The 26808-nt window shown below is 49.4% G+C and overlaps 1 protein-coding gene across 6 annotated transcripts in view; it reads right to left on the bottom strand.

Annotated features, from left to right (window-relative positions):
- Window positions 1-2891: 2891 nt before the first annotated feature.
- The window catches only part of pik3cd (phosphatidylinositol-4,5-bisphosphate 3-kinase, catalytic subunit delta), a 51207-nt gene continuing 27290 nt past the window's right edge, over window positions 2892-26808 (bottom strand). For 5 of the 6 annotated variants that reach the window (XM_042343649.1, XM_042343648.1, XM_042343651.1 and 2 more), the window contains 22 exons: window positions 23885-24052; window positions 22865-23093; window positions 21175-21407; window positions 20341-20520; window positions 19788-19943; window positions 17014-17103; window positions 14333-14554; window positions 12540-12636; window positions 12056-12186; window positions 11644-11694; window positions 11165-11332; window positions 10649-10770; window positions 10238-10381; window positions 9662-9761; window positions 9227-9405; window positions 8817-8926; window positions 7805-7883; window positions 7270-7437; window positions 6028-6151; window positions 5287-5432; window positions 4289-4421; window positions 2892-3672 (listed from right to left, as the gene is read on the bottom strand). In XM_042343649.1, coding sequence (XP_042199583.1) covers window positions 3535-3672; window positions 4289-4421; window positions 5287-5432; window positions 6028-6151; window positions 7270-7437; window positions 7805-7883; window positions 8817-8926; window positions 9227-9405; window positions 9662-9761; window positions 10238-10381; window positions 10649-10770; window positions 11165-11332; window positions 11644-11694; window positions 12056-12186; window positions 12540-12636; window positions 14333-14554; window positions 17014-17103; window positions 19788-19943; window positions 20341-20520; window positions 21175-21407; window positions 22865-23093; window positions 23885-24025 — 3141 coding nt within the window. In that variant the 5' untranslated portion in view covers window positions 24026-24052 and the 3' untranslated portion in view covers window positions 2892-3534. Of the gene's footprint in view, window positions 3673-4288; window positions 4422-5286; window positions 5433-6027; window positions 6152-7269; window positions 7438-7804; window positions 7884-8816; window positions 8927-9226; window positions 9406-9661; window positions 9762-10237; window positions 10382-10648; window positions 10771-11164; window positions 11333-11643; window positions 11695-12055; window positions 12187-12539; window positions 12637-14332; window positions 14555-17013; window positions 17104-19787; window positions 19944-20340; window positions 20521-21174; window positions 21408-22864; window positions 23094-23884; window positions 24461-26808 lie in introns of those variants that run through there. The other variant, XM_042343647.1, reaches the window with a different exon arrangement.

The raw sequence follows: 26808 nt of genomic DNA, 5'->3' as shown, positions 1-26808 counted from the left end.
CTGATATAGACGGCTTCGAGACGTCTCAAAGCGCTTCGCAGAGTAGACCGTAAAGTCTTGTGCATTTTTCGGTCGAAACAACAGTTGGGAGCAACAGTTTAATGAAATAACTTTGTCTCAGCTTTGGAGTCGACATAAAACAATACACGGAGCAGCAATACATCCTCACCGCAGACACCCAACGACCGATCTTTATTTCGATCGACGCGAGATATTGATCTCCGTGCAACCTTTTCAATCAATCATCGGGAATGGCTCGCGGCTCCGACGGTCTCAGTCCTGGTCTCCTGACCGACTGCATTCCGCACAGCCATCGTGGGAACATCTTCCGTGGAATGCGAACCAGTCAGGAGATCTAATACGTCAAGTGAGAGTGCGTGGCGCTGAGCATTTACACGCTCCTTCAGAAAGGGTTTGCTCTGCTCGGTCTCGCTCCACATGTTTCCTTTGCTCTTATAACAGGGCCCTTTGTGTGTCTCGCTCACATCGCAAGCCTTTTGTGTGGAATGTCGTGAGTTTGAGCCCTGACGAAATGCTCCAAGCAATTTGCCCGAAGTTTAGAAATAAAACAGGCTGACCATTTTGCGAAGGGCAAAGCACCTCATTTAACCTCTCCGTCCTCTTTTAAAGGGTGGGAGAGAGACTTTGTATTTCTTTCTATGGCAACTCATCACGCTTACCTACAAAATACAGTCACTACGCTTTACAGTAAATCCTAGGAATAAAGTTTTGAGACCTCTTTCTGACAGTGAGGTATCAAATGTAAGGTTAACTTCTTTATTTATTTGTTTAGAAGCAGGAGTCAAATAAAGAGCAGTACCACCTCATCCAAATAATAACGTCTTTATACACATTTTTAGACTTTGGAACATAGAGACATCGGAACGTAGAGATTGTGCACAAAACACAATTTCACTCCCTCCAGAAGTGTATCGAGAATAATTTTTTTTCAATAGAAAAACACACATACGTGTGTGTGTGTGTGTAAGGGGGGGGGGGGGTGGTAGGGGCGAATTCGGGACAGCAAAATTAAGTTCACACAAAGCACTTTAGACGTTCTGCGATAACCATTTTTGTAAACATTTCCTTTCAGGAACAATTGTTTAATTATTTCCAGATTTCTAACACACATACACACACACACACACACACACACGAAAGCTTCATTATGGACGGCACGATGAAACACAAATCAGAGTCTTTTTTTTTAAATAGGCAAATATTAAATAGCTCATTTACAACAAACAGGTCTGCAGAAGAAGCAAAACAGAAACCCAAAGGCACATTTTAAACCCCTCCAAAGGTGCAAATACACAGTTGCCTCATTCGTACTGACAAACGCTGCCAAGGCAAGGCGACTTTGGTTGAAATTGGTATGACTGAAAAGGGATCTGGAGCAGAAATGTTCAGAGTGCAGTGTTACACGTCCACAGTGGTTATTCCAGGTCTTCAGTTTCAAGTGGTTTATTATAAGAACATAAGAATTTGCTAAGCGAAAGAAGACCGAGGTCCTTTCAGTTCAGCTTCCACCATTCCTGGCAGTCGCTTGACATGTCATACCCCCAAACTATATACTGAGACATTATTTTCTAATGGAGTGATGGTTTCTTGCCGATATCTAAAGGTGGGGTGGGTGGGGGGGGGGGGGGGGAGTTGAAGGAGAAGACGGGGTGTGGGGGGCGTGGGGGCAAACTCAGGAATTTACTGTAGTTCCTTCTCTGCAGAGCGACGTACAAAATTGACAGCGCCCTCAAAAGCCGGAAACCTTCGGGAGAAAATGTTTTTTTTCAAACGTTAATAAATAGAAGCATTTTCCCTCCCATTTTCGCAATCTAAAATGCAAAAAAATAACAAACGAACAAAAAAAATCGACTCAAAAGTGGGTCTGGTTTTAACTTTAAAACAAAAGTTATTGAAAGCTGCCTTATTATTATTATTATTATTATTATTCACGCAGACTCAATCCCACTCGCCAAACTCTTGTACGTCGAGGGTCCAAGAGAGACTGGCTGTGTGATTGGTCTTTGACGAACATTATGGTAAAAAATACCGGGTGATCAGAATTCTTCGCAGATAAAGAGACCCCTTCCCTTCGCTTCGTGACTTGCTTTGGAGTCGCTTTTTTGTTTTCTCCCCCATTGGCGGACGCTTCAAATCCACCGTGTCGCACAAAGCCTGGGCTGTGCCTGTTCCCGGCTAAGCTGGTGAACAGGGAAATGCTTCACAGAAGCACTGTCTCACGCTCCAGGGACATACCGACAAACAAGAGACTTAAGTTATCCGATGCTAAGTTATCCGCTTAAAAATAAACAACAACAATAATAATTTGGTCACTCGATCCAACCCGGTTGTTAGTCGACAGAGCGGATCACTTTTCCGGAGGTACAAATCCCCTTCAAAAAAAAATTATGATCATAATTTGGTCACTTCAATCCACGACTGTTTGTGGGGACTCTGCCGGGCGCAATTGGCTGCCGTTTTTCGCCCACAAAATAGACAGTCAATTTACTTTACAGCGTGTCCTGTGAAGCGTTTTGAGACGTCTGAACGACGTGATAAGGCGCTGTATCAAATGCATGTATTATTATTATTATTATTTTAATGCTCACTCTTGGTGCCAGACTTATTGTGCAGCACCGAAGAGAGAGAAGAAGAGCAAACGTTGGTGATGATAACCAGACGAGGTGACGGAGAAGGCAGGGACGAGGTCGAAATAAAACGTGCGTTTCCGATTCTGCTAACCAACCGAGCTCAAGACCACGAAGGGGAGAGAAGTGTTTGTTTGTAGACGGTGCCGTTCATCTGGCGAGCAAATTGATGGTGGTGGTTGTTGGTGGTGGAGAGTCGCAAAAGTTTTCCTGCTCCTTAAGCCTCTACCTCGTCAACATCAGTAATTGTGCAGCCTTTTTATTGTGGTGGAAAAAAAATACACGCACTGCCCCGACTCTTGGAGCTGACCGGCTCTTTTAACACACACACACACACATACACACCACACACACACACCATCCTTTGTGGTCAACTTTCCGGCAAACGAAAGGCAGAGTTGTCCGAAACATCTCCCCAAATTCTGCAAGAGTCTGAGTACTTTAAACGCCTTGTTCGTTTTAAGTCGAGGACCAGCGAGTTCGTGGTGGTGGTGGGGGGTTGTGGGGGAGAGGGGTTGGAGGAGGAGATGGGAGAGAAAGAGAGGGGGGAGATTGTCCAGATTCTGATGCCTTGCTTTGCTCATGTAAATATCTTTCTCTCGGAGTCCATCAGTCCATCAGAGGTGGGGTGGGTGGGGTGGGGGCAACAAAACAAAGTGTTGAGAGAGAACATTTCTGTGGTTTTCGCACACGCACTCACACAGCCCGTCAGCTAAAGTGTTGTCCCAGTATTTGTAGGTGTGACACGCTGGTGGGGCGGTTTATCTGTCACTTGTCCTCTGTTCTCTCTCTTTCGATCTCGCCCTCTCTCTCTCGATCTCTCACTCTCTCATAATAGATCATAATAATAAATATAATAATAATCTTCATAATAGATCCAGCTCAGCTAGGATCTATTGTCCTTGGCCACGTTATGAGCCATCCAGTTCACCTTGGTCTTCCAGCTCTCCCTCAGAGCTTCGTCGAATTTCATTTTGAAGTGTTTCAGTGCCTCTTCTTCGGTTTTCCCTAAAGCCAGTGAATCCTGTCGAGCAAACACGGCCAGCAATTCAAATTAATTCAAGCTCATTCAAGTTCGAGTCACCCCCCCGCCCCATGTCAGGACTCGGAGCTCATGTAGTCTGAGCTGATGCTCCAATACAGCACTGGGGGGTGGGGGGGTTTCTAAGCAGAGTGCGTGACCACCAACAACTTGCATGTATATAAGCGCCCCTCACACAGGACAGCCAGAGGGAGGGGAGAGGTTGACCTTAGGCACAATCGAAGAGGAAGGTCTTAACCTGAAGGTGGGGACGGAAAGGTGGAGGGGTGGGNAAGGTGGAGTGTTTGAGGGAGAGTTTGGCGCGTAGTGGCTGAAAGCGCGACCAACGACGGTGGAACGGGGGGGGCAAAAGAGGAACAAGCAGGAGGCTGGAGCCAGTCGCTGGGTTAGTGGAGTGGGGAGCAAGCAGATCGGAGCAGTTGGGAGGTGCCAAGTGACTGAGTCACGCACGGCAGCAGGGGAGGCTCTTGCTGCCTCGGGGGCCACGTGCGTGCCATGTGCGCGCGGTTCCACGTCGGCCAACAGCGACGGGCAAAGGGCTCGCCGGGTTTTCTAACGGAGCCCGAAAGCTTCCTGCCGAGTGGGCAAAGTCGCTCACCTTGAGGTACTGGATGTCTTTGGAGGAGCTGAGCTCAGGCAGTCCAGCTGCTCGCATCAGAGCGAAGAGGTTAATGAAGAGAGGACAGTGCTTCCTGAGAATCATGTAGGCGTGCTCGCAATACTTCCGGAACCTTCGTCGTTTTATTTTTTTTTTCCCGCGCAGCCGAGGAGAGAAAAAGAAAGGGGGAAAAAAGAGAAGAGAAAAATAAAAAGAGAATTCCGTGTGAATCTTCCGGAGTTACAGCCCCACCCACCCCCCACCAAAAAAAAACATTCCAGACCGAAATATCTGCCCTGACAGCAGGGGTTTGGGCGAAAGGAATTTATTTTTTATTCCCCCCCACCACTCCCCCTCACTCTCAAATAAAATGTGACTTTGAACTCTGGCTCCATCCACGGGGGAGGGAAGAAAGAGAGAATATTTCTTAGAAATATTCCATCTTAGCCCCTTCCCTTCTTGCATGGACAGGGCGGTTTACAGGAACATAAGGACGCAGAAACAGGAGGAGGCCATTCAGCCCCTCGAGCCTGTTCCGCCATTCTCCCTTGATATCCTGACCTCACAAATATCTTTCCACGTTGAAAATTCGAATGGATCCACAGCTGGAGAGGGAGAGAGTTCCTGATTCCCGCGACTCTTTGTGACAAAAACTGCCTCCTGATTTCACTCCTAAATGGCCTGGCTCTGATTTTAAGATGATGGCACCCTCCCACCACCACCCCCCCACCCCCGCCCACCACCCCTTGCTTTGGAGTTACCCCCACCCACCAGAGGAAATAGTTTCTCTGTAGTTACAGCTATCGAATCCCTTTGTCATTTTAAACACCTCAAATCAAATCACCCCATTTGACTCAGCATCCACAGCCTTTCGGGGGAGGGAGAGAGTGCCAGATTTCCACTACCCTCGTGATATGCCGTGACTTTAAGACCAGCGTAATTTGCAAAGCCTTTAAACCCCCTCCCTTCCCCAGGTTTTGTTGTCGGGCCTGGATTACCTCTCAAACTTCTCACTGTTGCTGGTTTTGCCTTGTTGAATCACGTGCACAAAATCGTGGGTTAAGATGAATGGCACCCGTTCCCTGTTGATCCCGAACTTACTCTTGAAGTTTCCCAGGAAGTGCCCGAAATCAATGTGGAAAAGCTGTGGGTGGGGGTGTAGGGTGGGGGGGGTGGTGTGGGGTGGGGTGGCGTGGGTGGAGGGGTCAAGAAGAATGGGGGAGGGGACAGAAGAACAAGAGTATGTTATTTTAATACGAGACTCACAGAGTACGGATTATGATTATTACCGTAAATCCTGTGATTCACAAATTATCAATTCTAATTAATAAATCCGCCAACTCCTCCCGCCCCCACCTTATCCATCTTTAAATTTCACCTTTAAGGCTTGCCTCTGCGACCGTGCCTATGACCACGTCCCTCCCCCTCCCGTCCTTCTCTCCAGCCTTCTAACTCCGCCACCGTGCAGCGCTCCGAGACTCTATCCCTCGCTACTTAAACACGAGTTGTCGTTGCTGTGGTTGGTGTGAAGCTCTTGGAGATGTCCTCCCGACACGGATGGCGCTGAATCAAACGCGACGGCCTTTTAGAGAAATATTTGGCCAATTATGCTATGACGGGCTTGTTAACAGAGCATTACATATCGCTGTGTTTTGACAGTCCCCTCCCTGTGTGTGTGGGGTGGGGTGGGGTGGGGGGGTGTGGGGACGGAGGCAAAAACACTTTGAATTCCTTCCTACCTGTCCATTTTCCCGAATCATAATATTGTCACTGTGTCGGTCACCAATTCCTAGTACGTACGTGGCTACACAGTAGCCAGCACACGAGAGGGTAAACTCCTCTATAGCTCGATCCAGTGCTTCCCTGTAAGATAAAGAAGATATAAACATGTCGCTACGACCTAACAAGAGTTAACCAATCCCAAGTGGATGCAATTCTATTTGGGTTCCATCAACGACGGGTCATTCGTTTCGTGTTTGTGCATATCACGGGCGAAGGAGGAGGCGATTTCTACACAGAAACGTCCCACAGACACCGCACTTTACTGTGACGAATGCAGATTGGGACCTGGGTTTTATGTCCAGAGGAACAGGGTACAAAAGTGGGGAAGTAACGTTACAATTGTCTAAACGCTTGGTTAGACCACACCGAGAATTCTGTGTACGGTTCAGGTCAGCGTTCTTCCCAGAAGGGTATTGTGGTAATGGCGAGAGGTCAGTGTAGGGTTACTAGGATGTCACCGCTCAGCGGGCTCCGGCCTGCTCCAGGTCTCCCGCCCGACCCGCCCTACCATCGGCGGCCGGGCTTTCAGTCTCTCTGCCCCCACTCTTCGGAACTCCACCCCACAAAACCTTCGCCTCGCGCCCACTCTTGCCTCCTTCGAGGGACAACTCAAGACCCTCCGACCCCCTCTGCCCTCCCTCATCCCAACCCTGCCACCTCCCCCCACCCTCGGGTCCTGATCCCTGGCTGTTCAGCGCCTTGGGACGTCCTCCTGACGTGAAAGGCGCTTTACAAATGCAATTTTCGTGTTGTGGTTGTAAACATTCAACAGTTTTTTGTTTTGTTTGGGTCAGCCGGGTGTCAGAGTATTGAGAATTTCACGCATCCCACCTATACATGGAAATCCCAGAGATAGGTTGTTGCAATGGAATGCTCTCTCTCTCTCTCTCTCTCTCTGGAGGGACGCATTCTTGCTTACCTAATTCCGGAAAGTCTTAGGCGAAGGTTGGCAAGAGCCAAGGCTTGGGGGGGGAGCGTTGGGGGTAACTGGTGGAGTTTAACCATCTAAAACCGTAGAGCTTGCCATTGATATTGCTGTCTGGCAAGCTTTCCCGCTGCTTGTCCAGCTAGGACCACCGTTAGGGCCAATGTATCAGTGAAGAGGAGGCAGTGGTGGGACATGCATGAGGGGCCGAATGGCCTCCCCGTGTGCCAATTCTGCGCAGACCCCACTGGGCGCACTTGGAGATCGCTCTTACCCGGGGTTTTTGGATTTTAACCAGTTCAGCAGTGCGTCCTTGTTAAAGGCTGCCGTGGCTGCCATGTTGCTTTTATTGAGCTGGATGTTGGCGATCGTCTCGGACCGAGAGACCACCTCGATCAGTCCCGTCTTGTCTCCGGTGGAAAGGCAGGCGTATGGGATCATCCTGAGACACGAAGAACGCAGACGTTCAGTTCAGAACAATCGTTCCCAACCATTAATACTAATATCTACTGATAACCCACGTTTGTCATCGCACCTTTCGTGTCGGGAGGACTTAAATGTCATCAGGCACTGCTGTGCGCAATTGGCTGCCGAGTTGGCTGTGAGTCACTCCACTTTCCTGTGAAGCACTTTGAGACGTCTCGCACTTTGACTGCGTACTTTGCAGGCGAAACACGGCAGCCAATTGCACAACATGGCAGCCCTCGTCCCACAGACAGTGGTGGATTGAGTGACCGCATTCTCTACCCTCCCCTGGAATCCGCTCGCGTTACCCCTGCAGCCAGGTTTAAGAAGAAGTCCTTCCTTACCTATAGTCCAGGCCCTGTCGTTTCCACAGGACATCCATGAGCTGAATCATCTGAATCGTTAGCATGTCTTGACGAAGATCTATGGACAGTCAAAAAAAAATCTTCTTTAAACGAACAGAAAAGGACGATGAGCTGAGAGAAATTCTAACGGTGGGAACGACAACAATTGCACTTATATAGTGTAGCGCCCTCCAGCCAGGGTAGCGTCTCGGAAGCATTTAAAGCGAGACTCCGAGCCAGTGGGGTGGGGGGGTGGGTGGGGGGTGGGTGGGTGGGGGGTTGGGGGGAGAGGGGGGGCAGGTGGCCATAAGCACGTTTCGAAGAGGAAGGGACTTGAAAAAGGGGAGAGAGGGGGCAAGGCGGAGGGATTGAGGGAGAGCGGTCCAGAGTTTAAAGAATTTACAACGCTTTAAGAGTTATTGTCAATTTGGGGATCGAGTGCCACAACACTAATAACAACTAATAAATAATAATAATTATTGTGTTTGATAAGGCCCTGTGTCAGGTTGTCGCAATGTCTCAAAGCACTTCCCTACACTGACTCCAACCTCTGACAATGCGGTGGAGGGTTCGCCCGGACAAAATCTCAACGTAGCGGGGCTTGAACCCGCAACCCTCCGACTCGGGAGGCGAGAGAGCTACCAACTGGTCCAGGCTGACAGCCCATCCCTGTCTCGTTCCACAAACGCCAGCCACAAATGTACAGCATCTTTCACGTCAGGAGGACGTCCCAAGGCGTTGTAAAACTCTGGAATGCCCTCCCTCTTGCCTGCTCCCTCCCCCATCTTCAGGTCGCGCTTGCAGACCTCCCTATTCGACCAGCGCCTACGGTCACCTCCCGCCCCCTCTCCCCCCCCACCCCCAACGACTCGGTGTCATGCTCCGCTACCGTCAATCGCTCTGGGACACTACCCTACGCGAGGGGGGTGGTGGGGAAGGGGTGGTTACGTAAACCCCAGTTGTTGTAGTGGACGAGGGTCGGAATCTCGAAGTGGGCGAAATATTCTCTCACCGTCGCCGTTTTTGAACATGACGCCCATCGGATCGCCGTCGTACTTCTCGTTCTTGTACACGATCCACAGGGGCTTCATTTTAGAATCCATGAACTTGCACTTGTCCACCCTGGGGAAGCGAGGCATCGCAAGGCGTGAGCGGCCAAGAGCAAAGGAACGGACCCCCCACACTGAAAATCCCCTCCCTCCGCTCAGCGGGCTCTGGCCCGCTCTGCGTCCCACCCACCTCCCCCAACCCCCCACTCCCACTGCCGCGCCCGGCCCTGCCTGCCCTGCCCTGCCCGCCCTTCAGCCTCTCCGCCCCCACCCTTTGGAACTCCATCCCACGGTCCTTCGCCTCGCTCCCCTCCTTCAAGGAAGGCTGCGCCACAGTGAGCAGACACCTAGCGAGCGGTTGGGTCTGACATACCAGAGGTCGGTGAGGAGGCTGCTGGGGTTCAGGGACGAGTGGAGGTTGGAGAGTGCCTCCATGTAGGCTTCCTGCCTCATGAACAGATGCAAGGCCTCTTTGGTTTTCGGCTTGGTTGTCTTCTGGGAACTCGACTTCACAAAATCGTTCAGGGCTTTCATTTTCTTAAGCGATTCGCACTGGAAAAGCACACAAGAACCCGTCGAGGTTGTCAATAATACAGTAATAACCCTCGCATTTCATACAGCGCCTTATCGCGTCTTCGAGACGTCTCAAAGCGCTTTGCAGAATATTCCGTTAAGCGAGTCGACCGGATATTTTGTGGGCCAAACCTATCCTCAATAAGTAATAAAAATAATGATAATAATGTTCCTTGCGCAGGTTGGGCAACACTGAGCTAAACGATGGGAAATGAATACACTTGCATCAACTCACCTGTTTCATCAGGGACTTCATGTGGTAGTTATTTCCCCGGCAGTACGCCTCCAGAATTAATCCAAACCGTAGTGAGACCGCTGGGACATGCATTTCTGACCTGAAACAGCACAAACGGGATTTGTTCGAAATATAACCGAGAATTGCGTCTCTTCTCGGGCAGCCTGGTGTCTTGATACGGACAGAATCACTTGGTTTAAGGAGTGTTCAAACCAAACTGCTGAGAGCTCCAATAGCTTGTGGAGATTATAAGCATTAATCTTACGTTTAAATTAATTTTTGCATTTCAAGACCCTCCTCTTCGTCCGTGCCTCCTACCCCCACCCCTGCTGATCCCAAAGCCCCAGCTCGGGTCCAATTCCTTGACTGTCCAGCACCTTGTTATGTCCTGCTGACGTGAAAGGCGCTGTGTAAATGTAATATGTTGTTGTTGTTGTTTAAAGCCAGATGCCAACCCTTTTCAACTTTAGGTGTGTAATTGGTGTTGAGGTACAGATCAGCCATGATCGAACAGAATGGCGGAACAGGCTCAAGGGGCGGAGTGGCCTATTCCTGTTCCTTGAACAGAATCCTTACCTGAGATGCCAGAACAGGAAGTGTCCTATCTTTTTGTTGGCCAGGGCCCTGTTCAGTAAGAACTTTGTGAGTTCCGAGTCCAGGTAAGGTTCATACTTCAGCACTTGCACCAGTTGTAGGAGATACTGAAACAGCTCCTCCTCACTGCGGGGAGCGAAAGAAGAGTTTATTCAACCAGGATGTCCAACCTAAGCCGAAGCAAGACGAAATCTGGCGGATTCTCACGCTTTGCTGCGTGCAAATCCGCTGCCAACAAATATGTCAGTAGCTACACCCCACCGGGGACGCTATTGTGTGCAATTGGGTGTTGAGTTTCGCCCACTTTACTGGATATCCCTAGACATCTCAACGAGATGTTACAGCGCTACACCAATTGCGAGGATTATTATTATTATTAATATGATGACGTACCTGAGATTTTTTAAGCAGTTTATCGCGAAGGAGCGGACATAGCGCTCGGGGTAGCTGTAGTCCAGGAGCTCCAAGGCGTGTAGTGCAGGGAGCTCCGGCCACGACTGCAGGAGGTAAATCATCTGTAACAACAAGATCAGGTTCTGCTGCAGTCAGCTGATTCCCCTCCCCAGTCACCAATTACCATCGCCACTCCACGCCACCACCCCCCACCCCTTTCCTTGTGTGTCAGTCTGGGTCAGTTGGTCGCACTCTCGTCTCGGAGTCAGAGGATTGTGGGTTCAAGCCCCAAGTTGGGAGTTCCAGATTTCCACTATCTTTTGTGTGAAAAAATGCTTCCTGATTTCACTGCTAAACGGCTTAGCTCCGATTCTAAGACGATGCCCCCTTTATTCTGGATTCCCCCAACCATCAGATGAAATAGTTTCTCTGTATCGAAACCCCTTTATTCGCCTCAATCAGATCAACCCTCAACCGTCTAAACTCAAGGGATTCTTATTAATATAACAGCCTTACCTGGGCCACATCCTCGTGCTTGTTCCACTTGGTTATAGACAGCAGTTTAGCGAGTGCATCGGAATAATGATCACGCGATTCCCACCTCAGCTTCCACACCAAGTCTTTCTCATCCTCAAAGAATTCGGTGCACGATTTTCGTTCCATGATCTCCTTCAGCTGCTGTTGCTGTTTGACGCGAACAAAGGAAAGAGTTTCGGACAAATGTGTTCAATAAACAGTGGGAGCTGAGCACCTCAAAACACTAAGGGACGCGCGGAACAGAGATGGAAAGAGGGACCGGTAGATACGAGGTAGGAGTGGCGCAGGCACGATAATAATATGTTAATAATCCTCGCATTTGGTATAGCGTCTCAAAGCGTGTTGAATGGCCTCTTTCTGTGCTGAGAATTCACTGCACAGACACGCAGAGCACGTGTCGCTGGCATACGGCGCACACGGGTTTAAGTCTGGCGTGAGTGTCGTTGTTGCTCGTTTACCTCCGTTGGCGAAGCTTTCGAATGGTCTCCATTCTTACCCAACTCAAGAATCTGAGGAAGGAAAAACAAAACAGCCCCTGAGTCCAAACGTTCAGCACCCGGTCACTGCGCTTTACAGACTCGATTTAAGAACGTTCCCCCCAATCCTTGGAACTTTGGCGCTTCACCCCAGGTTTACTGTAAAGTGTAGCGACTGTGTATCTCGTGGCCGATGTCCCACAAACGGCCTTGCAATGAGCGCCCGATGGCGGGTGGGCGAAAGGATGGGTGGAGTTTCAGGTCACGCGATCCTCCTTTCCAGTGGTCGCCTCCTGGCCCCCCCCACCCCCTCCCCCCGGCTTGGCTCCTTCCACCAACCGAATCGAACACCATTGAGACAAAGCAAACCCCGAGGAATTAATTCCGTGCAAACCTTATCGAACGAGGGGTAGTAAATCGGGTAGGATCCCATGTTGCGGAAGCGGACGTACAAAGCTGCGGCACTGTCGGTGTTTGGGTTGCCCTGAACGGTACCCATCGGGTTTAATAGCTCTCCCTTTTCATCTGTGAAGCAGACACGATGTGATTACTGAGCTTAACATGAGCCTTCGGCGCTTTGCAACACACAGTCAACGTTCGTCAAGACGCCAGCCTGGCTCAGGCATCAGCTCTCTCTCGCTCGGCATTCGGGACACCAAGAGCTCTGGGACGTACCCTGCGTGAGGGACGTTATATAAATGCGAGTTGTTGTTGTTATGAGATGTTCATCCAAAGTCTCGCCTGCTTGTCCTCAAGGAGACATTGACAAAGGCGGCAACGCTACAGGCCCCAGGATAGCGCAACGTGGGAAGAGAGAGAGACGGGACGACCTGCTCAACTAGGGCGATGCGGGGCCTGAGCTCTGATTCGCGTCTTACCAGGTATCGATGGCCACATGTGTAGCCAGACGTCCCCGGTCTTCAGCTGGTCCTTGTAGTCAAACACCATGGTGTTCACCCAGGCGATGGGGCAATCCTGAGGGATAAGCAGCCACATCAGCAAGAGGCACGGAGGCGCAGAGAACCCGCGGGGGCGAAAATTCCGAGCGAAACTCCGAGCACATTCCCTTTTGGTGATGGTCGGGGTAGAGACGGGAACGTCCTATTGTAATCACTTGGTGAGCGACTCTGGCAACTACTGGGGAACTCTGGTTGTCGGCACGGACACCAGGACGTATTCCTTTACGCAGAGGCGGAATTCACTGCTGGGATGAGGTTCACCGGGAAAGCGTGAGCGCATTCAAGATGGGGGGTGGGGGGGCTTTGAAATGGGGCAAGGCCGGGCCTGCAACGGATCGCTCTGACGAAAGGAGCCAGAACAGACACAATGGACCAAAAAGCTTTCTTGCCTTCACCCCCACCCCTCAACTCTCTACCCCCTCCTCTCTCCCTCCCTTCCCTCCCCTCACTCTGACCATTTCCCCCCAATGCTCGGGTCCCGACCCAACTGTCCAGCGCCTCGGGTGGGGGAGGAGATTCAGGAAGGATGAGAGCTCAGACAGACACAGACACAAATTAATGATGTGCATCTACTTCCTCCTTTCCACTACCCTCTTACCGGAGTTCTGAGAAATTACTTACGATCAGGAAACCAAAAATTTGTGAAATGGTGTGTGAGCAGGTGGCCACAACGAACATTTCCCCACCCAGCCGAGAACCACAAGCCCCCCAGAACTATAGACTGAAGCAATGTCTGTCTGTCTGTCTGTCTGTCTGGCTGGCTGGCTCTCCTTATTTCTCTCTCCCTTTCGCGCTCTCCCTTTTCTGATTGGCTCCTACTCCCAACAGACAGAGAAGCCGACGGAAGGGGCCGTATAAAAACACTGTGACAGACTTCGCAGATTTGCTGCGAGTGCTCGAGTCAGCTCACATTCCCATTTGCATCTCTCTGACTCACTGTTCATTGATTTCCATAGCTATCCTGGCTCACTCCCCACACTCAAGGGCTTTGGGTGATTTGAATGGCCATTTCGCCAGCTCCGTCCATTTGCATGGATGCGAAAACAAAACAATTGAAGTCAATGTTTTGCTGACAAACAGACACCTTTCTCAGGAAAAGCCTTCAGCTTTTCATCCAGGTAATCATTAACCCTGTCCATCACCGTGACCGGGGATGCTGCCCCAGATCCCTTTGCAGAGAGCAGAAAGGAACAATCAACAACCGCCAGAGGTTACAGCAATGCTCTTCAGCCTTGAAAAAGACGTCAGATGGAACATAGGAACAGGAGGAGGCCATTCAGCCCCTTGAGCCTGTTCAACCATTCTATCACATCATGGCTGATCTGTACTCCAACTCCATTGACCTGCCTTTGCCCCATATCCCTCGATACCCTGAACCTAACAAAAATCCATCCACCTCTGTCTTGAAATTTTCAATTGATCCAACAATCACAGCCTTTTGGGGAAGACGGTTCCAGAGTTTCTCTACTCTTCGGTGACCTCTCGGTCAATCGTGTCTTCAAGACGTCTCTCTCTCTCAAAGCGCTTCACGGAATATATTGTCAAGTGGATCGACTTGCGTATTTTGTGGCCGAAACGCGGCAGCCAATTGCGCACAGCAGTGTCCCCACAAACAGTGGTGGATTGAGTGACCAAATTATCATTACTAGTAGTATTTTTTGGGGTGGGAGGGATTATTACTCCAAGGGTCGATTAACGCTCGCGGTACTCACAGCTTTCTTCGATTTCTTCTTGGTGGATCTGGCTTTCTTGGCTTTGTCGATGACCCCGTACAGGGCGAAGCAGAGGCGGGTCATGCGCGGGAGGTCGGAGAAATGGATGTCAAACTCCAGAGCTTGGTCCCACGCAGGCTCCGAGCACACACTGACCTCGTGGCTCGAGACGGTTTTGCAGAGCATCTCGCTGCCGTGGAACAGGCCTGCCTGGACCACAAGCTGGGGAGGGGAGAAGGGGAAACAACGGTGAAATGAAGCTCGAATGCCTTCAGCCACTAGACTCCGTAACTCCTGAACTCTCTCCCTCAATCCCTCCGCCTCGCCACCCCCCCCACAGCGCAGCGTGGGCCGAATGAAAGGAGAGAGAAAGAGATAGAGAGAGAGAGAGAAGGGACGAGGCGGGGGAACCTTTATATAGCGCTCTTATAGGAACAGCAGTTGGCCATTTAGCCCCTCAAGCCTGTTCCGTCATTCTATTAGATCGTGCACCACAACTCAAACTAGAATTGCTCAGGAATGTGTCTCAGCCTTCCCCGGGACAGGGCAAGAGCAACGAGGAGGCAAGGAGGATTACTGGATTCCTAGACAGAGAGAGCGACGGAAGAAAACGTAGTTGTAATTTTGTCTGCGAGCACATTCTTGGTTATCTTTGATAAATTCGAGCCGGTCACACTGTTACCAAACACAAGAATGTCTCGTTTACAAGCCTGAAATCTGGCGATGACGCACAATCTGTGAAAGGTCAGTGGATTTTTGTTACCTCGACGAGAATACTTGGGACGTTAAAAAAAACACAAAAAAAAAACAAATAGAAAAAGCTACTATTGGACGGCACAGGCCCGAGACATTCGATGAATACTCTCATTGTTTTGGGTCGGGTCTCAGCCCGGCTCAGTCAGTCGGTATCGCTCTCCACTCTGAGTCAGAAGTTTGCAGGTTCAAAAGCCACGTCTTTGAACCTCACATGGTTATAGCTTAGGAATACAGTGTGGGTGAGTGTGGGGGGGTGGGGCTGTGGAACAGGGAAGCGCAGCATTGTCAGAGGTATCACCTTTTGATGGGATGTTAAACCTTGGTCCCTCCTGTTTGTACAGGCGGACGTTAAAGATTCCGTGGAGCTGTTCGATAAGAGAAGGGAGATTTCTCACCACGTCTCGGCTGACAATCCCTCTCCCCCCTCCCTGCCTCCCCCCCAAATTGGTCCTTCACCTCCTGGGTGATGATCATGGGACCTCACTGTGGGTAAAATGGCTGCCAACAAAAATAGTCATTACATTATCGGCGATAATTGGTGTGAAGCACTTTCGGGCATTTCAACGCGATGAGGTCGAAGAGAGAGACAGTCAGACAGGCTGCTGGCAGGCAGAGAAAATGGGTGAAGGAGATGGAAATGTAAAACATTGCAAGGTCTATGTCGGTTCCAAAATAGCTCCATAGCCCTCGAGTGCTTGCGCAGTTCAAAGAAGCCTCTGTTTTGCGGTCAGACAGTGGGGATAAATCTACGGTTCAGGTTTTAGGCATTGTAAAAAGATGTTCAGCCACATGGAAAATAGGTGACTTGGGGGAGGGAAGAAATCAACTCCTGTTTGCCCCCGAATTTAAATGTTCCTACACAATGCAGCTCAGTTAGAATAATCACTAATAATAATGATTTGGTAGAGCACACAGTAAATATATATATATACATATAAAGGTATATAGTTGCTTACAGAATATATATATAGAGTTACATTGTTTATACAACACAAGCCCACACCCCTCCTTTTCCCTTCTCCTTTACTTTTCTATACGTGATATAGATTACGCAATAAAATGCTATGCAGTGTAGTGACTGTGCTCTTTTCTGGGGGGGGGCAGGAGGATATAAACTCTGAAGACGCTTTGATTGTAAAGAAAAACAACACGAGCAAGTTGACGGCTTCTTTGCAGAACTCAAGCCAGGCAATAACAGGACATTGGTGATTGTGCAAGCCGGTGCCTTTGTGGAGTCCTGTGGCTCAGTGGTTAGAGCACTCGCTTTGCAAGTGAGAGACCTGAGTTCAATTCCAGGCAGAGGGCGAAACCTCAGGCAAGTTTCCTTACTCCACACAGAGCCTAATAATAATCCTCCAAAACCAAAAACAATAATAAATTGGTCATTTTTAATCCACGACTGTTTGTGGGACATTGCTGTGCGCAATTGGCTGCCGCGTTCGCCCACAAATATACGGTCAATTCACTTTACAGTGTGTTCTGTGAAGCGCTTTGGGACGTCCTCCCGACGTGAAAAGCGCTATATCAAATGCAAGGATTATTATTATTATTATAGCTCAAATATACGCAAACTCTTGAACGTCACAAGAGAGAGAAAGGGTGTGGGTATCGCGGTGTTGGGGGGGTGGTGTGTGGGGGCGGGCGGGGAACTTGCTACTTAAAAATGGATTGTGGAAGATGAGCCTGTCAATCAATTCTGAGAATTAGCTTGTCGAAAATTTGCATTGAAATTACCCACTTCCTGTTTTTCTCATGAAAAAAGAGCAGGTTCATGTTGAACTGTGGTTGAGGTCAATGCTCATGGCCTCAAGGAAAGAAGGAAGAAAAGGCAGCGAGAAAAAAACAGAAAGAACGAGAAAGAGAAAAAAAAGAGAGGAAGAGTCAAAGACAAAAAAGAGAGAAGGGAGAAAAAAAACCCTACCAACCTTCATCCCTTCGTCCGCATTTACTTTGCTCCCGGACATCAAAGTGATCGTAAAGGGCTGATCGAGGTTCCAGAGGGTGATGCCAGATTGCTGGAAATACACAACACACTTTACGTTAATAATAATAATAATAATCCTTGCATTTGATATAGCGCTTTCCACGTTGAGAGGACGTCTCAGAGCACTTCACAAAGTTGGACGGACACCCGAGCTGGAGGCGGGAGCCAAGAAGGATTGGGGGGGGGGCGGGGGAGAGGGGAAAGATAGCCGAAAGCGAGAGGTCGAAAAGGGAAAACTTGCTGTCGATTTGCCCACAAAATACACAGTCGCGATGGCTATTTCCTGGAGTATATATCATAACAATAATAATCCTTTGCGTGTGATCCAGCCCCTTATCGTGTGGTTGGTCAAGCAATCCCAAACCACTTCACAAGATTTACTGTAAAGTACAGTGTCCGAGTATTCTGTTGGCAAACACAGCAGCCAATTCTGCGCACAGTGAAGTCCCCGCAAATGTCTATGAAGCGAATGACCGATTTATATCTGGGAGATTGTGATATTTCTTGCTGCCTGTGAAATACCTTTTTGTGAGTGACTGTCTTGTCAACGTACCACCACGAATAATACTCCTAAAGGCTCCTTGATTTGATGTCGCGCCTTGTCACGTCGTTAAGACGTCTCAAAGCGCTTCGCAGGGTTTTACTGCAGAGTGGAGTGACTGTGTGTTTTGCGGGTGAAACTCATGGGTCACTTAGTTTTTTAGCGTCCACCTGAACGGGCAGACTGTTTAACGTCTCATGCGACAATTCAGCCGAGGGTCAGCCGAGAGAACTGTGAGCTCGTAAGACTCAACGTACGGTTTGATCCCACGAACTTCAGTGTGACTGACAACAGTGTGAGCCAGGCTGACGCTGAGGATAGGTTCAGGTCGGGTTGGGGGGGCCGGGGGCTGATGGCCCTGGGACAAAGGGAAAAGACATCACATGCCGATCCCAGCGGCGTTCCAACACACATCCCAATCTATTGGGAAGGTCAGGGAGGACGCAGCACGTGATGGCTTCAGTGGGGATCTTGTGAAACAGGAGGAGCTTTGCTTTGGATGATGACAGGACAGCTTTGTGGCCAGATTTCTGGCTTTTGCATAATAGTGATATTGTCGGACGTGATATTAAAGCGAATGCTTTTCCCCCGCTCTCTGGAACTCCATCCTCCGCCTCCCTCCCTCCCTCCCTTCCTCGTTCAAATGCACGGCTCAAAAAAAATACCTCTTTGGGTATTCTTTTCCCTTCTCCCCCGCAGCCCCCTCACTCCGCTCCCCCCATCTCGGGGACCTAGCCTGCTTTATCAAGCGCTTTGAGATGTCGCGATAAGGTGCTATTAAATGCAAGATTATTATTATCATTACCTGGCTGTCTCTCATTTATTGTACAAAGCAAAAGCACTCAAGTAATAGACGATAATGCCATTCTGTGGACAGTTTAAGTTATCAGACTGTGATAGATGCAAAGAGAGGAATCGATCAAAAGAAAAATCCTTGTGCAGTAAACTCATGATAACTCAAACCCGGTTAAACTTGTCACTACCACTTAAGTCAACATCTCGTCAATATCCCGGACGGATTTATTTATGGATCTAACACATGTGCATAACTCGCCGCTACTGATAACCCTTTTGAGTGACGAGTTAGCAGGTGTTCACTGTATTTGGTGTAACTCCTTTAACATTGAGAAGGGCTTCCCAAACCTGCATGGTGCAGTGACTGTCTGTTAGCGCAGAGTAAATAACCTCTCGATCGTTTGATTCGGGTCTGTGCGCACAGCCTGCTCGGACCACATCCAGGATAGCGTCTCAGACACTACAGACCTTAAGAGTTGAAAGCATTGCTCCTCCATCTCCTTAAAACCACGATAAAGAACAACAGAACACGAGTTGTGGTCCCTAACACATCAGTGGTGTGATTGACTCATAGTAAATGGAGTTATTTCAGAGCTGTCCTGTCCTGTCTGTAATGACAGCATATCCCAAATACCAGCCCGCTTCTATTTTTAGCCGACTAATAGATTAGTCAGTCACATCCTGTTATTATGCATGAAACATAATAATAATAATCATCTTTAGTATTTGTCCAGTGCCTGGGGATGTCCTCCCAACTTGAAAAACACTAGCCATGTCAATGTAAATCTGCTGTTGACACAGCGCCTTTTTTGAATAGTGCCACGGGATCTTTAAGGTCCACCTGAACTGGCACAGACGAGACCTCGGTTTAATAATAATAATAATCTTTGCATTTGATACTGCGCTTTTCACGTCTTCGAGACGTTTCAAAGCGCTTCACAGAATAGGCTGTGAAGTGAATTGACTGTATATTTGTGGGCGAAACGCGGCAGCCAAATGCGCACAGCAGCGTCGTGGATTGAAGTGACCAATTTTCATTGTTTTTTTTTCTTGAGGGATTATTATCGGACGTGTGGAGTAAGGAAACTTGCCCAAGGTTTTGCTCTGCCGTGAATCGAACCCAGGTCTCTCGCTTGCGAGGCGAGCCCTCTAACCACTGAGCTACAGGACTCCACAGAACGTCTAGTCCAAAGCACGGCAGCCTCCGAAAATGCATTGCTCTCCCCAGCACAGGACTGGAGCATCAGCCTAGACTGTGAGCTCAAAGTCCCGATGTTGGGTTCGAACCCACAGCCTTCTCAATCAGAGGCGAGAGCAGTACCAACTGAGCCACGCTGACACCAACAGCACCAGGAAATAAAGCAACGAGCGATAATTACCTTCTTAATTGGCAACGGTGGTGGTTTGGAATAAGTCCGGCTCTTGGGGACTTGCGCAATACTGTTCGACTGCTCCCCTTTCAAGGAATTGATTGTGGAGGAATGGACCATTGTCAAGTGAGGGGTGGAACTGCTGTACATACAGTTCCAGATATGCTGGGAGAAGGGAAAAAAAAACACAAATTGTCGTTCTCCGGTTTAAATTCATTACCCTCCACAAAATCCACACTCAATTCACTTTACAGTACATTCTGTGATGCGCTTTGAGACGTCTCAAAGACGTGATAACGAGCTATAAAAAGCACAAGTATTATTATTATTATTATTATCATTACCGTAGATTGTGGTGACGGTATTTTGCGGATGCGATTGCTGATGCTCCCGCTTCAAGTTTAATAGTGACTAACTGCTGTACGCGTTTCGCCCACAAGATTACACAGTCACTCCAGTTTACAGTGTATTCTGTGAAGCACTTTGAGACGTCTCGAAGATGTAATGAGGCGCTATATCACAAGCTATTATCATTATTAATATTATACCACAAAGAGCTCACCTTAAATTGACCGAGTGGGTAGTTGCCGTAGATATACTCTTCGGTTCCGTTCACCTGCAGGGTGTAATCTTCGGTGTGTTCCACGGTTTTGTGACGGAAAACTGTGGCTTTTTTCTTCACCGCCATCTGCATGAGAGTTCCAGGGTGCGACTGGGGGGAGATTTGGAAGCTGAAACTTTCCTGGTTTAAAAGATACAAGTTCAGGTTAGGGCGAGGTACAGAACAGAGGCAGCTCAAGGCACCCGTAATATTTTTATTAATAATAATAGTAATATTATACAATAATAACTTGCATTTGTACGGCACCCTTCAGGCAGGACAGTGTCGCCAAATGGGGGAGCGGAGGGAGATGACCAAAGGCGCAACGTAAGAGGTTGGTTGTAGGGAAGGATTTAATCATAATAATAATCCTTGTAATTCATAAAGCATCTGATCACTTTGTTCACACGTCTCAAAGCGCTTCACAGAATATACTGTAAATTGACTTGACTGTGCATCTTCTGGGCGAAACACGGCAGACAAATACGCACAGCAGCGTCCCACAAACAGTCGACAATTGAGCACCCAGTTTTTTGTTAGTTTGAGGGATTATTTCCCCCAGGAAGCGATCCGCCAAACAGAGGAGCGTGGAGGAAGGAAACTCGCCTGAGGTTTCGCTCTGCCCCCACCGGAAATCGAACCGCTTGTGAAGCGAGGGCTCTAACCACAACCTACGGGAAGCCACTGCCTAAAGACAGGTAAAGAGGGTGTGGGGGGTGTGGGGTGTGGGTTCAATAATACAATGAATGAAAACATGGGGGGGGGGGGGCAAATAAAAGCTCCCACCGCACTCACTTCATTGTATTGAAACTTGACGTTGATGACAATGTTACGGTTGCTCAGGGTCCGGATCATGTTGTTATCGGGAGCCTCTTGGATGGGCTCCAGTTCCCGGGGGAAGCTGTATTCCATCCAGTCCTGCCACGACATCCGAAGTCGTTCCGACTCTTTGTCCTCACAGAACTGACGCATCTTCAACCGGAACTCGGCCACCTCGTAATCCTGCATGCAGTCAAACTCGTGCAGTCCTGGAAACACACCCAGCGAAACCTTGCGTCAAGCCTGGCTCGGTCGGTAGCGGCTCTCACCTCCGAATCGTGGGTTTAAGCTCCCCCCTTCCCCCCACTCCCCTCTCCCCCCTCCCCGTAGCGTTCACCTGCAAAACACGCAGTCGCCACACTTTTTACAGCGTATCCCGGGAAGCGCTTTGGGACGTCCTCGTGTAAGGATTAGAGATTCCCAGCCTTTTTTGTAATCCCGTTGAGTTGCGGGAAATTTAACTGCGCGAGCGTCAACGGTCAACGGTCAACGGTCAGGACATCATTACCCCATCCCCACCCCCACCACCCCCGGTTCAATGCAGTCGGTCAGCGAGGGAGGAACGGAAGGCAGGGGAGGGGCAGTTATGAATTAGGAGACGATTGATACGACTGGTGGGAAGAAGTCAAAGTGGTTTCGACAAGAAACTGAACGGGAACTCGGGTGAATGTACGATCTGCGGCTTTATATCATCTACAAAGACTTGTTGCGAGTTTCACTGTAGAAAACCATCCCGTGCACCAGCCCGAGTGGCCTGTGTCTGTGCTGTAACACTGTAGTGTATGGAGCAGATTATGTAAGCAGCCGCAGCATTGAGCAACCTCAACGCATTTGTCAACGAGCAGGAAATAATCGGGAGCTCAATGCATGTGGAAATAACATTACTGGAATGTATGTGATGTGTGTGCATCTGTGTGTGTGGGCTGGCGGTGAGGGGGGGGGGAAGAGTTGGAAGAGAGGTTCAGAGGAAGGTTAGGTGAGGAGGGAATAAGAGAAAGATTGGAATCTAACGGCTTTGTGAAATGATATCAGTGAATTCCGAGCTCTGCTGAGTTCCTGTTAACAACTCCCTTTTCCCAACAAACTTGAATCTCTGCCATGCTCCGTCCCATACTTTGTCAATTTCGAGACCCGGGTGTGGAAGCGGGGTAGGCCTGCATGGGACGGACGGGTTAATAATAATTCCCCCGGTTTCCTGGGCCAACAACTTCACCCGAATAAAATCGGTCACTCACTCCACGGCTGTTTGTGGGACACTGACAGCTGCCACGATTCGCCCACGAAAGATACGCAGTCCGTCTAAAGACCCTTGAGACGCCTCGACAACGCGAAAAGGCGCTCTCTCAAATGCAAGGATTATTATTATTATAATAATTACCATAATAGTCCTTGCGTTTGATACAGAGCTTCAAAACGTGGTCGAAAGCTCTCGGGAGAGCTTCACGGTGTTACGTGGTAAAGTGGTGTGACTTGTGGGTTAAAGAGGAGACACGATGGGGGGGTCCAATAACCTTCTTCTGGGCTGCGAAAAGCCTCGGCTCTCCTCTCTCTCCCCACTTTGCTTACGGTCACCTGCCCCCACCACCCTCCCCCCACCCCCCAACTCCCTCCCTCTCCCCCGCGTGAGGGGCACGAGGTAAACTCGAGTTGCTGTGGCAGTGCCTACCTTTGCCGATGAGCAGGCTGATCTGGGAGTTGATGAGCTTCTCCGCTCGATCGCCCTCTCGGGCCACCAGCTTGAGGACGGGGAGGAATGGCCTGACGTCACACAGCCTCCGCCGCTCGTCCTCCAGCTCCTCCCGTTCGGCCGTGTGGTTGATACACGTGAAGACGTAGGCGTCCGGCTCGTTCAGCGTGTGGAACAGCGGCTGCTGCTGAGCCTGTTGCCATAGCAGCTAAAGACGGAGAGAGAAAGAGAGAGAGAGGCAGAGAGAGAGAGAGAGAGAGAGGGGGACAGACAGAGAGAGGGGGGGGGGACACAGACAAACAATACAGATAAGACAGACAGACAGAGAAAGAGAGAAAGAGAGAAAGAGTGAGAGAGAGAGAGATTTGGGATTATTTCAGTTAAAGAACGTTTTAAACAAACATACAATTTGTGAAAATAATGCCTCCGAGCGCTTCACAGGGAACACTGTAGAGTGTAGTGACTGTGTATTTTGCAGGTGAAAGCAGCATCTGATGTGTGCCCAGTTACGTCCTCGGTTGGTGGGTGAATAGCTTCCAGTCTCTGGTGTTGCGAGGTTCCCCCCATTGGGTTCCAAAACGTGACATTTCTAAAGAGATTGGCTGCCGCAGTTCGCCTACGAATACAGAGTCACTACATTTCACGGAAAAACTGAAGCCCTTCGAGACGTTCCAACGATGCGAAAGGCACCATATCAAATGCTTCAGTAACTGTTAATACTATTATTATCGCTGGAACTCTCCCCCTCACTCCCTCCGCCTTGCCCCATCCTTCCCCATTTTCAGGTCGCGCCTGAAGACCTTCCTCTTCGACCAGTGCCCACGGTCACCCCCCTCCCGCCCAGCTCAGCGTCGTGCCCAGTCAGTGTCAAGCGCTCTGGGGACGCTACCCTGTGTGATGGGCATTACAAGTTGCTGTTGTCGTGGCGGTGGTGGTGGTTGTTGAAGCCTCCCCCAACAACAGATTAACGGTTAACAATAACAAAAAAATCCTATTTACCTTCTTGATGTAACTGATGGTCGAGCTGCGAGGCACGTAGAAGTTCAAGTAAATGCCCGTTGGCAGCAGAAACTCAACCTCCACGTCCGGGTTCTCATCCTCGCTCCACAGATCCTGGTGATATTGCATTCCTGGAGGCATCCTGCTCCCGTCAGCTACCACAACCCTCTGGGAAAAGAGGAACGTCAAGAGTTTGCTGGACGAAACAGGGCCCGGGTCTATCCAGTTGGGCTTCCCACCCATCCTGGAGGTCACTTGGAAGTGTCATGTCCTGAACTGTATACTGCGCTGCATCCCAAAATATTACTTCCCAAAAAGGAATCCATCCAACGAATCGACACTTATTACGGCTGTAAAGTGTAGTGACTGTCTCTCCCTCGGGGAGCCTGTTCCATTCATTTACCGCTCGCTCACCGAAAGATTTGGTTCTGAATTTACCCCCCGTCCCCCCGCCCCCGCCCTTTCAATCGCAGGCCTTGTCCTTCGGTTCTACTCTTCAGGTTCAAGATAAACCGGCTTCTCGAGGTCTAAGTCACCTACATTGGAACAAAGACCGTGCAGAATTGTGCCCCCCCCCCTCCCAAAAAAAAAAATCCCCATTCGAGGAGGGTCGGGGGTTGAGGCTTGAGAAACGTTCAGAAAAAAAACCTGATCTTTTTCTCACCTATTAAAAAAAATAAGCTCTGTTTCCATCTCCTCTCGCTGCCACACCCTCCCCTCCTCGACGAACACTTTCGCCTTCAATTCTTTTCGGGCGAGGGCTGCCTGTCGACACCACGCAAAAGGACTTTGAAATATCTCAAAACGCTTTGCAGCCATCATCGCTAGTCGAGGTGGCAATTCTTTTTTTTACCGGGGGAGGCAAGCGAGGCAGCCATTTTGCCCAAAGTGAGGTCCCACAAACACTCTCGAGTCGAATGACTGAGGAACGTGGAGCATTGCCGGCCAGGCCATTGTCAAGCGCTCTGAGACCCCGACCGGCCTGAAGGGCGCGATATAAATGCAAGTTGTCGTCGTTGTCCGGACATGGGAAGAAACTTCCCTCTCTCGTTCTGAACGGTGCCTGTGGGACTAATCATTTCAGATTCACTTGGCAACAGTCACGACATTTCACCGTAAATTCCAGTGAAGTGCTTCGAGACGTCTCAATGACATGGTAAGGCCCATATCATATTGCAAGCACCGCCAGTATTATGGCTGTAAAGTGTAGTGACTGGTGATGTTTTTGCAGGAGAATGACTCAAAATGCTTCATAAGCAACAATGAGTACCGAAAACTCCCTGTGGGTGTTCCTTCCAGACCCAAGAAAGTAAATAAGTCATTTGAACAGAAATGGAAGTAGAACTGGGGCTATTTAGGTGTTGCGGGGGGAAGGGAGGGAGGATACTTTTGTATTTATTGCACATTTTATTGCTGCACTTTTTCAAAAAAAAAATACAAAATTTATCCTGGCGTCTGAGAGAAAAAATCTCAAAAACGATCCACGCTTTTAACTTTGCACCTAATCACCACCATCAAGACGTTACAAGGATTTATCATAATAATAATAATAAAAATAATAATCCTTGCATTTGACATAGCTCTTATCACGCCTTTGAGAGGTCTCAAAGCGCTTCGGAGAATATACTGTCGAGTGAATTGACTGTATATTTGTGGGCGAAACACGGCAGCCAATTGCGCACAGCAGCGTCCCCACAAATAGCCAAGGAGCTGTTGACTAGCGAGCGTGAGAATCTTGAACATCCGCCTGAACGGGCAGAGGGAACATCTGATCCAAAGGGAGTCACCGAGGCAGGGCTACCCGCTGGATGGCGCTGCCAGCCTAGATTATGACCCGAGGCCTTCTGACTCAGAGCGACGCAAAAGGGCGCGATAGTTAAAGCGAGGATCGCACCAAAAAATATTGCCAAACCACACACGCAATGTGCAAGAAACCCAGTCATCAGAATTGATTCTCTTCCTCTTTTGTTTCTTCAGAAGGAAAGAGAAACTTTGGCTCTCAGCTCAGACCTGCTCGATGTGGGGAATCTGGCTCAGTTGGCAGCGATTCTGGTTTGGAGGTTTGTGAGTTCTCGCTCCCACATCAGACACTCCTGAGGGAGATCACCTTGCCTCCCTTTAACCTGAGACCCGTTAAGCCTGCGAGCCAAAGCCCTCGCGGGCAGGGTGGTCCTAGCTGGACAAGCAACGGGAAAGCTCACGAGACAGCGCTTTCAATGGCAAGCTATGCGGTTTTAGCCGGTTTGACTCCAGCAGTTATCCCCAACGCACACTCTGGGCTCCCCCCAAGCCTTGGCTCTTGCCAACCTGCGCCTAATACTTGCCGGAATCAGGAAAGGAGGATGCATCCCTCCAGGGAGAGAGAGAGAGAGAGAGAGAGAGAGAGAGAGAGAGAGCGCATTCCATTCCAACAATCTATCTCTGGAATTTCCATGTGTGGGTGGGATGTAGGGAATTCTCAGCTTAGTTTGGATGCTCTATGCACAGGGATGGGCTTCCGCAAGTGTCGGACACCCGGCTGACCAAAAAAAAGAGATCTTTAAGGTTAGGTCCCATCATCCCATCACAAATTAGATGCTTTAGTGTGTTAGTGGCTGTCTTTTTCTTATCAACGTTCAAAGTTGTTTGGAACCTATACCCCTCCCCCCCCACCCCACACACACACACACACACACTCTCTTTCTCTCAGTCCAGATGAAATTGATCGAGCGAAGATTCGTAAGATCACAACAGTCAATCTCCAGGGTCTGCGGCTGACAAACATCCTGTTTTTCACCTCGATGTGAACCATTTCGGGCTGCACTGGCAGCTGATTTCACAACTTTAATATAAATTAATTTCTGCAGATTTGCCTCACTCTGCTCTTTGCTGAGGTCTGACTTGCTGGAACTCTGGAACACTCTTTCTCTATCCCTCCGCCTTGC

Source organism: Callorhinchus milii, unplaced genomic scaffold, assembly GCF_018977255.1.
Source record: "Callorhinchus milii isolate IMCB2004 unplaced genomic scaffold, IMCB_Cmil_1.0 Scaffold24, whole genome shotgun sequence".
Taxonomy (NCBI): Eukaryota; Metazoa; Chordata; class Chondrichthyes; order Chimaeriformes; family Callorhinchidae; genus Callorhinchus; species Callorhinchus milii.
Note: the sequence above shows the minus strand (reverse complement) of the source record. Positions and strands in the feature narration are given on the sequence as shown.